General features: G+C 38.4%; 1 protein-coding gene across 2 annotated transcripts in view; it reads right to left on the bottom strand.

The window, feature by feature from the left end:
- Nucleotides 1-14,947, bottom strand: part of LOC149182384 (putative polyribonucleotide nucleotidyltransferase 1, chloroplastic) — a 411,698-nt gene extending 396,751 nt beyond the window's left edge. Inside the window, exon 1 of one of the 2 annotated variants that reach the window (XM_089416829.1) lies at nt 14,453-14,947. In XM_089416829.1, coding sequence (XP_089272955.1) covers nt 14,453-14,797 — 345 coding nt within the window. In that variant the 5' untranslated portion in view covers nt 14,798-14,947. The remainder of the gene's footprint in view (nt 1-14,452) is intronic. The other variant, XM_089416828.1, reaches the window with a different exon arrangement.
- Between the last annotated feature and the right edge of the window lie 2,494 nt (nt 14,948-17,441).

Below are 17,441 nucleotides of genomic sequence, written 5' to 3'. Positions count from 1 at the left end.
TATTGTCTTGGTTCGCACAGGTCTGACAAAGGAAAGCTCGTGCAAAGGGTCTGAAATGACAAGCAAGAAGCTCGCACTGATCTAGGGTTTCCGATTCCTGGATGCTGGCATAAAACTAGGCATTTTAGTCCCTGGACGCTGGCACACAGTGGTCAAGACAGTGTCCAAAGAGCCCTAGACATTGGCACAGGAGCCTATGGGAGCGTCCATGGTTTCAGAGACTAATAGGTTGTATTAGTCCCCGAACGCTCGCACAGAGTGGTCCTGAGAGCGTCCGGGTAGTCCCAGACACAAGCACAGCAATTGGAAGAAATCATTTGGGAGGTCCCGGACGCAAGCACAGCAACTGGAAGAGAGCATCCAGGCAGTCTCGTACACAAGCACGACAACTAGAAGAGAGCGTACGAGGGTTTGAGCAGATTTGGTCCCCGGATGCATGCACAGAATGGTCTGGGAGCGTCCAGGCTGCCATAGATGCTGACATACAATTCATAGAGAGCGTCCAGATTTTCCATAGACGCTCACACATCTCCTCCTCCCTACATCCGCAACTCAAAGATGAAATTTCAGTGTTCCAAATATTTCGCTCAATGACAGCAGTGTTCATCACAATGACAACAGTATCCAACAGTTATCAATAGTCAGTGAAAGCACACTACAGTCCTCAGAATTAGGGTTTTGATTATAAGCATGATTAGATCTATTTCATGGATATTATAGTTGTTTTATTGCATAGATAAAGTTATGGATCAATGTACTCTCTTTTGCTAAATCATTTGATGACGATCTAAGAAGAAGAAGATTTGCAAGGGTTTTAACTTTTCCCCATAGTGGGTTTTGCGGCTTGCCCTGGTCTCGGACCAATCCTGGTATCTCTGTGTGTGCATGCTTTTCTTCTATTGTTCTTTTATGTTCCACTACATTGTGCCAATATCCAAGTCGAAATACCAATCAAACCTCATCAATCTCCAGCAAGTCAACGTTGGTCAAACTAGCCAAAATAGTCAAAAGTCAACATTAGTCAAACTACAATCTACAGTCAAATCTGCATGTGTCGCCGACAGTCAAACCCGCGTGTGTGCCCTCCAAAATCAATCAAACAGATCGGCCAATGCTCGGTCCAACAACAGATAAACTAGGTCAACTTGTGCTCAACCTCATTCAGCATCTCACATGTGCGTCCTTAAGAAGCTGGTCAAACTTGTCCTCTTCTCACACGTGCAGTCTCCAAGAGAGATAGAAAGAGAAGATGAAGAAAGAGAAATCTTGTTCTTGCTTGGTCGAGAAAATGAGAGGTCACATCATCTATTTATACTAGTTGAATGGGGTGAAATAACCCAAGGGACACGTCCCTTCACCCTCTTGGGCCGACTTGACTTTTCTAGGCTGACTTGTCATTCAAAAATCGAATTTTTTATTTTAATTCTTCATAATTCTTCTAGGCCAACTTAGGCATGCAGGAATACCTCCCGATGCTACACAAAAAATCAACACTCCCTCTTAGCGAGGGAGGTATTCTCCTTAGCTACAACATATTTTCCTAAGCTGAAATTTCTCCTCCACAAGAAAAGTTCATGAGTTTACTATGTTGATGTAGTGTCTTTTCACATGCACGTCTATAGATCACTCCATCCTAGAGTAGGCAATGTGAGTATCTTGGGCCATTTACCCCTAGCCAAATCAACATGGCCTAGCCAAATTAGCATGGCTCCTCAAGTAAATGTATTAATCTCCTCTAGTCAAATCAGCATGACCCAGCCAAAGTCCTTCATGGACTCTTAGGAGAGGATCTTACCCTAGACAATTCACCCCTAGCCAAATCAACATGTCCCAACCAAAGTCCTTATGGTTTCTCAGGGAAATTGCATCAATCTCCTCTAGTCAAATTAGCATGACCCAATCCATGGTTTCTCAGGAGAAGATTTGCCCAATCCTACAGTTGCCCTAGGCCACTCACCCCCAATCAAATCAACATGACCCAGCCAAATCAACAAGGCTTCTTAGAAGATGGTATGCCCAATCATGCAAAGACATCAACACTCCCTCTCAACAAGGGAGACATTCTACATCACGCCAAGCTTGTCTGAAGTATACAAAACTTCAATCTAGAGGCTTGGTGAGAATGTCAGCGATTTTCTCATTTGTGGATATGTACTAGAGTCTCGGATGAAATGATATTTGATCTCAATGTGCTTTGACCTAATCAAATAGCCTTGCAAGTAGCTTTTGAAGCCATATTGCATCCTAACCTGCAACACAGACTGCAATATACCCTAATTTTGTTGTACTGAGTGCGACAGAAGTCTACTTCCTGTTAAACTAGGATATCATAGTTGAACCCAAGTTGAAGCAGCACTCCCAAGGTGCTCTTTATGTCCTCTGCACTCCCTGCTTAATCTGAATCTATATATCCCTACAACCTCACTTCACCACTTGAGATATATCTCAAACCATATCCAACTATACCACGTAGGTACCTCAACACATGCTTTGTTGCAACCCAATGTATCTGCCTTGACTCGACCATATAATGGCTCAGGGTGTTCACTACAAAGCAAATACCATCCTAGTGTTAACCAAGTACATCAAGGATCCAATCAACTACTTGTACATTATGGGATCCACCAAATCTAAATCTGAAGCGGAATCACTCAGCTTCTTTGGATTGATTATGATAGGTGTAGCCATGGACTTGCAGTCCATCATATGGAATCTCTTCACAATCTGAACAATGTGCTTCCCTTGTCTGAAGAAGATCTCATCAGGTCTTTACCACACCTCCAATCCCACAAAATAATATATCAATCCAAGATTCTTCATCTCAAACTTTTGACCAACTCCCTCTAACACTGAAGCAAATCCTTTTGTGGTAATCCAGGTTGCTCCCTTTGTCACATAAGCAATTCCTTTTGCCATTGTTCCTTTCTCTATCACTAAAGCCTACTCTATTGTCTAACATGGTCCCCTCATAAAAGGCATACAAAGCCCAGAGACCTCCCATCTTTAAGCATCTTGTTTGATAATCTCAACCCATGACATCCTCTTAGAAGGCTACTCCTTCCATTTTTCCTGACTATCTACTTCCTCGAAACTAGAAACTCTTCCTGTCATCTAGCATGGTCTATTAATCTTTCAAAGTTCTATGTTGAAACAATCACTTATTACAATTTCTTCTTCAATTAGCAATCACTTTATCCAATATAAATTCAATCTTCCAGCAACAATAAGCAATTGTAGATAGAATAGTAAACCAAATGCAATAGAAGACAACCAAGAACAATAGAGACACAAGATTTGGTCAAAGACCAAAGAAAAACCCAACAGGGGGGGAAACCCTTTAAAAATTCTTCTTCTATTCAATTGTCATAAATTGTTCAGAGAGATACAATGTCCAAGTACACAACAATGAGTCAAAGGGTCAAACCCTTGACTAACCAAGTCAACTATCCAATATCCTATCCCAAATGAGCAATGTAGTCAAATCTGCAATTTCTGGTCAAAGTGAACAACAATCAAAGCAACCCTAATCAGTTAACGGTCAACGATCAAATCAGCCTCCAAAGAGCTCAATCAACCAATCAAAAGATGTGGTCTCCTTCCTTTAGTCAAACCTGGTCAAATCAATCAAAATTTGCCTATACAAATTCTGGTCAAAATCAAACTTTGACTTGCATAAACCCTAACCGAAAATCTACAGTCAACACTTGTCAAACAACCTAGAAAATCTCAATCAATGTGCCAGTCAACTCGGCCTTCCAAACAGATCCAAAATCCAAAGTCAAACCATGCTCAAAATCCAAAAGTCAACACTAGTCAAAGGCCCAAAACAGAAGTCAAACTCGGTCAACAAAAAAAGACTCTCTCCTTCACACATGTGAACTCAAGCCTGCAATTTCAAAGTTGTACAAACCAATCAAGAGAAGTTGTGATGTGTCTATGATGCCTCCAAGTGATATGACATGAGGTCTATTTATATGAGGTTGAGGGGGGTCAAATTTCCTTGCCCAGCTCGACCTGTACTTTTGTGTGGATGTGGGTTCCCGCATTAAAATAATATTTTTCCTTGTGTAAATTAAATTCTTCCAAGGACTAGTAGGGTATTCTCTAGATGAGGAAGCCTTCCCAAAGAAGGGAATTTCTCCCTGAGTTGCCAAATTCCAACAAGGTCTTGGTTGTCCTAATAATCTATAGAATCCTCCCTCTCGAACATCAATCACTTCCTATTGAGTCTATGCTCGAGCCCTTAGGCCATACAAGAACCTGACCATCTGGTGGCTAGAGCAAAAATCTCCTCGTAGTCCACACACTCTTTCTGGGAAAACCCTCTTGCCACAAATCTTGCTCGTATGTTGCCATCTAATGCGTAAATCATCGCCTTAGCAACCTTCGCAATGGACCAGTTGTTCCTTTCCCCATTCAAGAGGCCATGGAAAAGAAAGGAAAAAATCATAACCAAGCAAAATATAAGGACAAGAAGCTGAATCAAAAATAAAGTAATAATATAATCAATGGAGAAAAAATATAATGTACTTATCTCTTGATCTGAGCATTGTAGGGAATTGTCAACTTCCTCTCTGAAAAATCTGTAAGAGAGACTCAGAAACCTGTCATATGCCTTTTCCACCAATTGAACATCTCTATTATTGGTAATAGTTTCTAAAGGAAAAATCCCTTTGACTTCTTCTGAGGTGGATGCTCATCATCATTATCATCAACATTGGTTGTTGATGCATGTTGCTTTCCCTTCCTTTTCTTCTCAGGACACTGGGAGGCATAGTGTCCAAAATCATGACAAATGAAGCACTTGACCTTTGACATATCCTTCTTCTTCTGATCCTGAACAAGAGCAGGTCTTCTACCTGTATTCTTCTTATCAAACTTTCCAAAGTTCCTTCTTCCTTTTCCTTTCCTTGTGTGAGCTGCAAGAGCTTGAGTTTCTTCATCTTGTGGATTCTACAAGCTATTCCTAGACAACAATTTGGTCTCCTCTTGGACACAATCAGTCCATAGCTTATCAAACTTGGGTAGTTTTTCTCGTGCACAAATTCCCTGAATAAATGGCTCCCATGAGGAGGGAAATCCATTGAGAGTTGTGAAAAATCCTTGAAATGCAACAACTGGAAATTATTCTTCTAACTGGATAATTATTAAGCAGTTTATTTGCTATGACAAACAACGAATAATTCACATTGCAATTTCTTTACCATAAAAAATACTGCGGAAGCAAAAATAGGAACTGAGAAAATAATGCACACACAAAATAAAATATGACACTGTTATTTTTGGACAATCGTCCCTGGAAAAACTCAATGCTGGAAAATCGGTGCAACAAATGAGGATTTTATTATTATGCAACAGTGAGAAATTTATGAGTACAATCTCTGGATGCCCAGTTGGCTATCCAATCAGCATAATCTGACAAAAATAATTTGAGAGAAAATTTATCTCACTCCACAAGCAATCCCGGCACTTGGCTCCCTCTGAAAACAGGGCTTCCAACCCTTGCGTAGACCCTTTTGCATTGCCTCTACGCAAACCCTTTTGTGTTGCCTCTGCGTAGACCCTCACACATGTGGCTGGAAACCCTCTCTAATCAAGCTATCTCGCCTGGCTCTGCTACTCGAAGTGACTCTCTGATGCAGAATGTCTCCCTTGTTGAGAAGGAGTGTTGATGTCTTTGCATGATTGGGCAGACCATCTTCTAAGAAGCCATGTTGATTTGGCAACAAAGTCACATAAAAAATATTGTGGAAGCAAAAATACGAACTGAGAAAATAATACACACACAAAATAAAATGACACTGTTATTTTTGGACAACTGTCCCCGGAAAACCCAATGCGGAAAAATCAGTGCAGCAGATTAGGGTTTTATTATTATGCAATAGAGAAAATTTTCTGAGTACAATCTCTGGATGGCCACATGGCTATTCAATCAGCAAAATCTAACAAAATAATTTGAGAGAAAATTTCTCACTCCATAAGCAATCCCGTCACTTGGCTCCCTCTAAAAACTAGCCATCCAACCCTTGGACAGTGCCTTTTGCACTGCCTCTGCACAGATCCTTACACATGTGGTTGGAAACCCTCTCTGATCAAGTTGTCCTTTCTACCTTTGCTGCTGGAAGTGACTCTTTGGACCTCTAGAAGACTTTCCCGGCCTCTGGAAGTTGAATTGACCTCCTCCCCAACAAAATCGAATTGCTTTGTTGAAGCTTCTGTGAAACCTCACTGTGGAATACTCTTGTCATTTTTTGTTGCCTCTCTGAATCTGGAAATCCTCCTCCTGACTCATTATCTCTTCCCTTCACTGTCTTTGCGTCCCTTCTCTGACTCGAACTCTCCTCTGTTGAATCACTGCAACTAGGAAACTCGATCTCTACCAAGGAACTTGACCTCAAGTGTGTTCTCCATCAACCCCATTGACCTCCTCTTATAATCCCTTGTTGGATCACCAATGGCCACGATTAAATCTTTATTGATGGCTAAGATCATTTCTGAGTTGATCCGTGTGAGTTTCTAGAGAAATCTCACCATTCTCAATTAATTGTTGTTAATTAATCACTTTTCCTAAGTTAGACTTACGAGAATTTTAATTATTGATTAATTAACTTAAATGAGTTGTTTCTAGGTAGATTTTCCAGAAACAATTTATGGGGTTTTGGAGTCCTCTTACGAGAATTTTAATTATTGATTAATTAACTTAAATGAGTTGTTTCTAGGTAGATTTTCCATAAACGATTTATGGGTTTTGGAGTCCTAGTGTTTCTTAGCCTCTCTGACCAAAGTCGAGACTAAAACACCATCTGATGCTACAAAAACTAACAAGAGTCACTATAACAAGCTTTGTATCATCAATAGTATCTCCAATGGCTACAAGCTCATCTCTGATCTAGGAGACTCAGATAAGATATGAGACAACAGAATCTGATCTAGTCATCATGACATTACAAAGACATTCTCAAGGTTAACTTCCTATTAGTGTTGTTGCTTGTTACCCACCATTAGTGGGTGACACCCATAGGAGAATTTTTTCTCCTATATTTGTCTTTAGTCGGCAGCCAACAGCTCCTTGCAGCCACCAGATAGCTTGATGTGCCACTATTCTCCGCCACTCGAGCCATTCATTATGTGCCCTCACCCATTTGTATGCTCATATGTTTGAAGGTGGGCCTTCCAACCTCGAAGGTATTGCATTCATTATGTAATTGGGTATTTTTGCTTACCTATCATGGATACATTTGGACATGGACTAGTGGGGGGATTCGGCGGAAAGAATGGACTTGGTTTGTACTCTTGTTCCCTTGTCCAACTTCGCAGTTAGTCTTGAATCCTAGTCCCGTGGGATTTCCTTTGTTAGCTACTAGCTTTAGGAGTGGCACTACAAGGGAAACCCCGATTTTGGTTGCGTGGTCCCACTTCCCGACACCACATACAACACTCCCCTCTGCTCGTTATAACCCCTTTCCACATATTTCTCATCATGGTCCACATTTGTCCATTGGTTCCACAAGGTGTTAGCCTCCCCCTCCCCTTGTCCACACTTTGGGTCGGGCCTAGAACGATGCCCCAGAGGTTGATGTAGCTAAAAAGAAAGTTAAAAGCATAATTTGGCTACTCACATCATAAAATGTACCATAAAATGCAAAATATGGAGCTATTTCGGCCCTCTTGAGAGGCTTATCATTCACTTTTGGAGCTATTTGGTGGACTTGTCATGAAAGTATAGTGTTATTCTGCACATTATTTTATTCTAGGGTCATCATTAGGCTAATTAGACATAATCCGAACCCTAAGGCTCATATAAATACAAGAGAGCCTCATTTGTATCAATCATCATACTTGGAATTTTCACTAGCCTCTTTAGAGGATTTCAGCCTGCAATTTTTGGAGAGAATTTGGATGTTTTTTGGGATGCACTTTGATGTATGGATATATTGCTATATTTTTGGAGCTTCTAAATGCGTTATTGATGGATGGATATAATTCATATTATCTAGTAAGCGCCTTTTCTTGTTGAATATCTTAATGCAAATGTCTAATGCATGGAATTCTTTATCATAGTGAAAATTTATGCCCTAATTTACTTGATAAGGTGTGAAAATATGATGTTGGGAAGTTTTGCATATGTTACTCATTGATGATGTGAAATGAATGTTCCTAGTGAAAAAATTGTTATAATTTGTCCATGAAATTCCATTAATTAATGTAATGAAGGTAAATGTTAAAAGGGGTAGTTAGGGCTTCCTCTTTTAGCCTCCTTGAAGGTCAATTTAACCTTCAAGTATAGGCACTAGTAGAATCCCTTGGTCGCCACCCTTCCTTGAACCCTTTTTCTTCCTCTTTTTCTATTTTCATCCCTAACCCTAGAAGGCCAGCTAAGGCCTAGTGCAAATTGGTACACTATGGTGTTGTCCTTTCCTATAGGTGCCCTCAAAGTTTCAAGCAATTCCCGTGGCTAGTTTGAGAGAAATCTCAAGCCCTAGCTCCAAAATCGTTTCTATTCTTCACCTTCCTTGGTTAGTAGCATTTCAAGGGTCATTTGCTCTTGAAAACTCGTTGAAAGTTCACCTTCCTTTGACCCTTTCTTCTCATCCTTGCTTGACCTAGTCATATTGTTGATGATCATCCCAAACCCTAGGTCTTGCTTGGATCCCCTAGGTCTCTCTTGTGGTCTCAAACTTTTGCATGCTTGTTATCTCACAAAACCCTAAGAGAGGTCCTTCTATTTCTCTAGGAATCCTTGATCTAGGTACATCCCTTATGTTGACTACCCTTTCTCCCTAGGACAAGGCTTCCTACCCATAAGCCCTTCTTAGAGAGCCCCTTCTTTTGCTTTTGAAGCAAGCAAGCTATTATTTGAGTCTCTCATTTGAATGGGCTTTTGGAAAGCACATTGTACATTGTTATTGACCTCATCTTTCTAGTGATTTCCTTCATACTGGGACTCCTCCGATTGGTGAAAATCCGTAAAGAGGAGGCATTGACTGAGGTTACAGTGGGTGATTGTCCCGTTGTTGCCATTTGGTCTAGTAGTTGTCCCTTAGGAACCCCTGCTAGATTGTGGTAACACTACTCTGATACAATCCTACCAGAGTATCATATACTTCCTTGGCAGTCTTCAATGCAGCAACATGAGGAATCAAGTGGTCCTTTATGGAATTTACCAAGATTCTCTTCACCTTGGCTTCATTCTTCTTATACTCAGCTTTCTTCTCAACTCCCTCTGGCTCTAGAATAACTTTCTCCACATTATTCAGAACCTCATTCTCTCCCAACATTAGGAGTATCCTGGTTGTCCAAGATCTGAAGTTGGTGCCATTTTGACAAGAGATCTCAAAACCAAGCTATTGAACACTTGTCTCTTCGAATCATAAAGGTCATGTCATATGTATTTTTGCTATCAACCAGGGTCTGTCATCGAAATAATGTCATCATTGTATAAGGTCTGCTATCATTGAACTGCCATCTGAATGTCACATATAAAGGTCTATCATCCAAATAATGTCATCATTATATAAGGTCTGCTATCATTGAACTACCATCTGAATGTCACATATAAAGGTCTGTCATCCAAATAATGTCATCATTATATAAGGTTTGCTATCATTGAACTGTCATCCGGATGTCACATATAAAGGTCTGTCATCATCATATGAACTACTCTGCCATCCATACAAGGGCATGTCTTCCATACAAGATCAAAAAAAGTCATCCATATAAAATCACAGGATATATCATAAGAAATCATGTCTACCATGCAAATAGAATCAATACATCATGTTTGGTCTGCCATGTGAAGGACATCATATGAATTTTATGATCTGCCATGTGAAGAGATGTAAGAATGTGATATAAATAATTAATGCCATGCGAGTTATGCCACAAAAAGGAAACCATATGGAGTCTTATGTCTGCCATGCCATGTCCGATGTATAGGATGACTGTCATGTCCATACAAGAGATGTTTGCCATATACAAGAGATGTCTGCCATGACAATGTATGTGATGATTTTCAGGTCCATACAAAAGATGTTTGCCATATACAAGAGATGTCTGTCATGACAATGTATGTGATGATTGTCATGTCCATACAAGACATGTTTGCCATATACAAGAGATGTCTGCTATGACAAATATGAGATGTCTGCCATGTGATATCTGAAGAGTCTTGCTATGTGATGTAGATCTTGTCTGCCATATTATGTCTGATGTATGCTTCCAGAACTATTAAATCTGATCAGAGGGACAATCTGTAGATATCACAGAATGATGTTATTGCAACAATACACATCATATACAATGCTTCCATGTATACCGCTTATATACATCGTCATGTATTATATATTGACATATCCAAATACATCGACAGGAAACCATATACATAACCATATCCAAATACATCGTCAGGAAACCATATACATAACCATTGTGCCGAGAGTACTTGAGATAAGAAACAAAACTATTGTGCCTAAAAACTTCATATATAAGATATTGTGCCAAATAAATATGTCGAGACTATAGAGTCGAGATGCAAGACTTATTGAGTCAAGGTTGATCATAAATAGAGGTCATCAAGATTTGCGAGATGCGAGAATTCATATGTCGTTACAATGTGACCAAACCAGAGCGATGAGGGATCATAGAGATGTGAGGATCTTTGATGCGAATGTGAATCCAAGAGTGCGAGATCTCTGGTGTTCTGGAAATGCGAAAGAACTGGAGCCATAGAAATGCGGAAGACCTGATCCAAAGAAAAACACGAGACACCTGTAGCTAAACGAAGACCTCAGACGAGTGCAAAGTGCAGATAGAGATCTGAATTCTCCACACATAAATGACTAGCCTAATTTGCTATTTATAGATGATTCCATGAGCGAACGGTCGTATCCTTAGGGGCAGGTCGACTTGAGCATAATTTGAATTTCAACTTTAATTATTTCCCTCCAATAGAGCTGACATGAGGATCAAAAATAAAATCCCTTTTTGATTCATTATTTGAAACATAATCAAATTGTGACCTAGGGAATTTCTCCCTAGCTGCCCAAAAATTAACACTCTCTCTCAGTTAGGGAGGAATTTCCATTAACATCATGAAGCTCACCTAGGATGACATGTCTCAATATGCGAAGGTAGGCAGTTGTAATGTCTCATCTCACATAAAAGAAGAATAGTCCATAATCAAGGGTAGGGGAGATCAATCCTCAAACCCTACTAATCTCAGCACATCTCATCTCAGTTTCCTTTAATCATCAGTTGAACGATCTCGATGTAATAGAAGAAGAAGAAGAACCATCATAGGGGATTCCATCTCAACCCATACCATAATTGGGGAGCCCAACTCAACCATCATCATAGGGGAGCATCCAGCTTCCACCCTATATCAATAATCCAAACGATCATCTGAAGTAGGATCATCATCATCATCAAGTCATATCTCGTCTCGGCACATCTCAACTTGTCTCTACTCATCTCATGTTGAACATTCTTGAATCTAAAGAAGAAGAATTGTTGCAGAGGAGCTCCAGCTACCCCCCTAACTCCATCACCATCGGGGAGACTCTGCTCCCACCCAAAATCATCATCATCATCATTGGGGAGCCATAGCTACCACCCGGAACCAGAGACAATGGGAGAGATCAACCTACCCCAATGCGTAGGGATCACACTCTATCCCAAAGTCCCTGACAATAGGTGAGATCAACTTACCAAAGGTAAGGATCACACTTTACCCTATTGTCCCTGATCATCCATCATAACCCTAAAGAGTCAGATCGTAGAACACCTGCATCCACCAACTTGGGCAAGATCCATCAATTGCAAGGGGTAGGGATCACACTCTATCCCAAGTCCCTCATCCCATTAGCCAGATGGGGAGGTTATCCCATAAAGTTGGCAGGATGCTAACTGGGGCATACTCTAACTAGGGGGATCCCAAATCCATATACACCCTATCAGTCAAAGGTCTCTCATCCCCAGGAGCCCACCAACTCCATTCCCCACCCTAGGAGATCAGACAGAGGGGAAGAGCTAGCTCAGTGTCCTTGATTAGCTCAAACCCTTTCCTAGGAGGGCCACATCCATCAATCCACGTTGCTCTCTGAAGATCAGAAACATATCAAAGTGTTCGTGTCTGGTACTGGCTCAAACAGCGTACGGAGGAGTTCAATTATAGTACCTCATATATTACCAAGAGCAACAGTTCTCTATTTTCCTGTTCATATAGGACATCAAATGTTAGAACAAATATATAACATGAAGAAAGGAATACCATATTCATCCTTACTCCCTCTTACGCAAGGAGGCAATATCCACAAGTCACAATATTATCTTAATACGTGAAGATTTTTATGTCCCAACTATATATGATCCAGACTCAGAGTGCATACAAGCATCTATTTAATACAATAACAATAATCCATCAATGCAATCCAGCATGCCATAAAAGCACTTCTAAATGAGATGTGGATCCTGATGTTGCATAGGATAAATCATACCGGTCAACAAAAACTGTTAGCTCAATAATCGAATCAGATGATCATTGTTTCATTCTGTAATCATGGAACTTCTAATCATCCATCACAAATTGAAATAAATATAGGTGTCGGGATCTCATCAAGGATCTCTCCCTCTGAATGGGAAGCTTCTTCACTCATCATTAATCACGACATCAACCTATATCTCATATGTCATGCAACAACAAAGTTGTCAAATCACAGAGACAAACTATATCAGGTTCTCATATATATATATATCATAGTCATGACAAGTCGCCATCAATTGCTTTACTATCACTTATGGACAAATTCATCAAGGGGTTAGTGTGTCTTCATTCTTCAAGGATCATAATCACATCATCAAATCAAAGTATTAATCCCATCAAGTTATGACATCCATTTGGTACAGCGTATAGGGACAGCTTCTCAAGGAAGCAAACCCGCAGCTGTGAGGAGGATTTTTGGGCATGAGCTGAGGGCTAGAAGGGACTGTTATCTTGCCCTAGCTAGGCCAAAGTCAACAGCAGAAGGACAGACCCTAAAACAGTAAGCAGAGGTATGTATTTTAGTACATTCTTGTAGGTGTTGGATCCTTGTTTGCGGACCAGTTTTGGATCGTGATCATAGCAGCCTGTTGGTACCATGTGGAGGATCTTCCGAGGAGGTGAAGAATCTGCCTAGGAGCAGAATTGACAGTGACGTGATTGGGTGACATTGATCTGATTGGAGGGCAGTGTGTTGGCTACCTAAAGTAGCCCTAGAGCAGCAGACAAGGACGTTGTTTGGTGCGATATTGGGTGAAGTTTGCAGCCTAATAAGTAGCTCTTTGATGGACGAAAGAGGCTACTCGAAGGCAGATTGGAGCTCTGGAATTAGGCCTACCTAGAGAGCATATTTATGAGCCCGTGTACATGTAGCAGAAGTGTTATGCAGCATTGTTAGGTGGCAGCCCTCCTGGAGTCTCAATGTGAAGTGGCCTTGATGGACTAAAGCACTACTAGTGAGGAGTACGGAAGCGAAGGACCAGCAGGACAAGATATGACATCGAAACTGCAGCAAAGTTTGTCATTGTATCTTGTATAACATAGATTGTTGTATTGTTCAGATTTGGTTTAATATAACAAAGATTGGGATTGTACAATATTGTACAATTTTGTTAAAAACTGTGTATATTTGTGAATATGTGATTTAATGCTTTATATTTCCGCTGTGCAAAGTAGTTTATGGTTGAGATTCTTCGTTTCGTAGCGTCAGTGATTTTAAGACTCTAACTTAAACCCAAGGTCGTGGAAATTCAACATGCTCCTCATTCGGGCCCATAACTTCTTTCTCTCCATGGGAGGTTTAATTTCAGAGATTTTTGAATTCAAAATTCTCCCATTGGTTAAAGACGTCTATGCAGTACTATTATTTCTTATTGGTGTTTCATTTCCGTTTTTCTCTTTTCTGTAGCCTTCTCCCAGGGAGCTTTCTGCCGCGCTGTTACAGCTGTTAAAACTATTTTTTGGATTGCAGTCCCATGTGCTTTTTCTTATATTTTACAGAAATTCTGGATGTATCTGAGTTAGAAACGTTGCTTATAATTTATATGAGCCTAATCAAGGATTAAAAAAAGTCACCCCGGAGTCCCAAGGGTTGTCTCTCTACGATGGCTAGATAAGTGAGAACACACGTTGAAGAAACCAACCAAAAGTGTAAAGTAATGAGATATATACACAAGAATTTAAGTTGTCATGAACTTGTGCAAGTTTGCAATATTTCAATGCGAACGACAATAACAATAAAATGGGAGATAATTAAAAGCATTTGTCAGTAACCCACATGGACTCTGAATTATTTCAATCTATATTTTGCTAGCACCCATATGCAAAACTGCGAAAGAATTAGACCACAAAATTTCCCACCAGTGTGTTATCTGTAGGAAAAGAAAAGAAAAAATGCAAAGAGCACTTAATTACATGTCTGTCGCCCACAGGAATCTTGACTGAAACGGGACGCAGAAGGGGCTGCTCAGCTCCATCAACAACAGAATCCACATTTTCCAGAGATCCAGTCTTGGATGCCTTCGATGCTCTTGGTGTCTCTGGGCATTTCTTGGTGGCTGTTTTTGCAGTGGGTTCTCCGTCTTTGGGTTCCTTCCCTCCTTCGTCTTTGCAAATAATAACTGGATGGACTGTGTTCTGAACTCTCGTTATGGGTCGCAGATGAGTTGAGGGAACTGAGAAAATTCGGGTGTGGCGACGAGGAGGGAAAGTGAAGGGCTGGGCAATACCGCTGAAGAAGCATGAAGCTCCAGCCATCATTCTTGCAGCGTCTATACGAATGCTACAGCCAGCCAAGGCCCGAGTGTTTGCAAAGCCTATATGAGAGGTTTTGCGAGGTTTATCCACTATCACTGCTTAGCTACTCCCTCCAAATGACGCGTTCACTTATACTTTGGGTAAACATGGCAGAAATTTCAATAAGAACATACAGTTGCATGGTTAAATAAATGATATTCGAGTATGTGGATGGACAATCTATAAGTAATCTAATTAAGCAGTCATTTAAATGAATGATTACTTTGACAATTGCTTAATAGGATAAAATGGATGGACTATATCTCGTAGTTAACAACATTATTGCTTACTTTGTTGGCATTGTGATTTGTAGTTTTATATTTTCCTGGGTTTATTTAGTTGATGTGACATAAGATACACATTGGTCATTTTTATTTCCTTGTGGTATGTTTGTTATTTTAATTTTCTACAAGTAATCTAATTAAGTAGTCATTTAAATGGATGATTACTTTGACAACTGTTTAATAGGATAAAATGGATGGACTATATCTCTTAGTTGACAACATTATACAAATGGTTACTTTGTTGGCATTGTGATTTGTAGTTTTATATTTTCATGGGTTTATTTAGTTGATGTGATATAAGATATACATTGGTAATTTTTATGTTTGTTATTTTTATTTTTTATTAGTTTTTATTTTTTTTAATTTATGTTTTTAAAGAATTTGAAAGTAAAAAAAATAGAGAAATCATTTTTATTGTTTATGAGGTTACAAATAGCTTAAATAGTTTCATAAATAGATTTTTGCATTTCATTTTTTCTCAAGACAAATAGATTTATGCATTTCAATTTTTCTCAGAGCTTATTGTTAGGGTGATTACCTATCCTAGTCGTCTCACAAATAGATTTTTGCATTTCAATATGATTTTTGCATTTCAATCTTTCCGCATTTCAATATGATTTTTGCATTTCAATCTTTCCCAATAGCTCATTGTTAGGGCAATTACGTATCTCAGTCATCGTCTCACAAATAGATTTCTGCATTTCAATCCTTCCCAAGAGTTATCCCTAGTTTTTTTGTTTCCACTTTTTGAAAAGTGCAAAAAATATACAATCTTTCTTTCCAATCTTTTTTTTGGTCTTTTACTACATCAAGTTTCACAATGAAGTTGATGAGAGTTAGTTCTTAACTTGGCAATGAGAATTTTAGGTCTCCATGATATATTGGCCCATTTGTATGCTTTTGGATGACAATTGCAAGTGGGATTGAACTTTTCAATATGATATTTTTTCTTTATCCCTATCACTTTATCCCAAATAGGGTTGTGGAACTTATCAACCAACCTCCTTTCACTCTAAAAAGAGCTTTTCATCTCAAGGATTTGATCCCAGTTAAGGTGGATCTAGCTTGGTTTTATTATTGATTACAATTTTAATTTTAATTGTTAATTTTATATTATTTATATTTTTAATTTTATGTAATTTGACCAAGTCAAAATGTTTTATTGATAATTATCATTATTAATTTTTATATTTTAGTTTATTGTATTTTTATTTTTATTTTTATTTTTATTTTGACCATGTCAAAATGTTTACATACATTACAACATCTCGTACTGGGCTAGAGAGCCTCTCTTTATGCAATTACTTTTTTAATTGAGTCGATATGTAAAGTTTACAAACATTACACCATTACAACATTTTCCCTATACCTTTTTACTTTTAAAATGTTATAAAATAAAATTAAAATAAAATGTTTATAAAATATTTTGATTTTGAAATCAGTTATGTTTTTGGGTGAATGGTATTGATAAACTATGGTATTCGTCCATGATATTGTAACAAGGCATAGTTACAGATTAACAATATGCATGGTTAAGAATCTTGTTAATTTAAAAAATGTTATAAATTATATATATATATATATATATATATATATATATATAAAAGAATCTTCATAATTTAAAAAATGTTATAAAATTAAATTAAAATAAAATATATATATATATATGATCTATGGTTTTTGGGTATGTGGTATTGTAACATCTATGGTAAAGTTGGGGTGAATATTCATGGTTAAGAATCTTGCTATATTGTAAATATTAATTTTTTATGTGTTTATTAATTAAATTTACATATGGTTATGGAATCATTATTTTAATTTATATGGTAAAACATATGTTAATTTATAAGTACGTTATATATTTTAATGCCATATGTATATTGTGATTTTTTTATCTAAAAAATGGTTTTTAATTTTATTAGTTAAAAAAATTACAATATAAAAAAAAAATGAATTTAAAAATTATTTACATCTAGCTTCTAACATCTAACATCTAACGCCTACACATCTATCCTATACTAAGTTGTAGAGGGTTTATCTCTTTACCATTGTGGGACACATGTTAATGTAAATCTCTCATTTATTGAACCATTTGATATTTTGTCGCATCAAAGTCTTCTTTCTTTTGCACAAAAAGTCCTTGAAGACAATCTTAGGCCATCCATCCTCTACCATTTTCTCTACTCTTTTTAAGTATCTTATGAGCTGCACCATAGCAAGTGCTTCAATAGGGACAGTGCCCATTTCACTCAACACGATATCACAAGGGACTAAACTTTTAATTTTGAACTTGTTTGTAATCAAGTGTTTTTGGATTTTCTCAA

The sequence above is a fragment of the Pinus tabuliformis genome, chromosome 3_2 (assembly GCF_031772625.1).
Source record: "Pinus tabuliformis cultivar Carrire ecotype Pingquan chromosome 3_2, CPIR1, whole genome shotgun sequence".
Taxonomy (NCBI): domain Eukaryota; kingdom Viridiplantae; phylum Streptophyta; class Pinopsida; order Pinales; family Pinaceae; genus Pinus; species Pinus tabuliformis.
The sequence above is the reverse complement of the archived record's forward strand: the minus strand, read 5'-3'. Positions and strand labels throughout refer to the sequence as shown.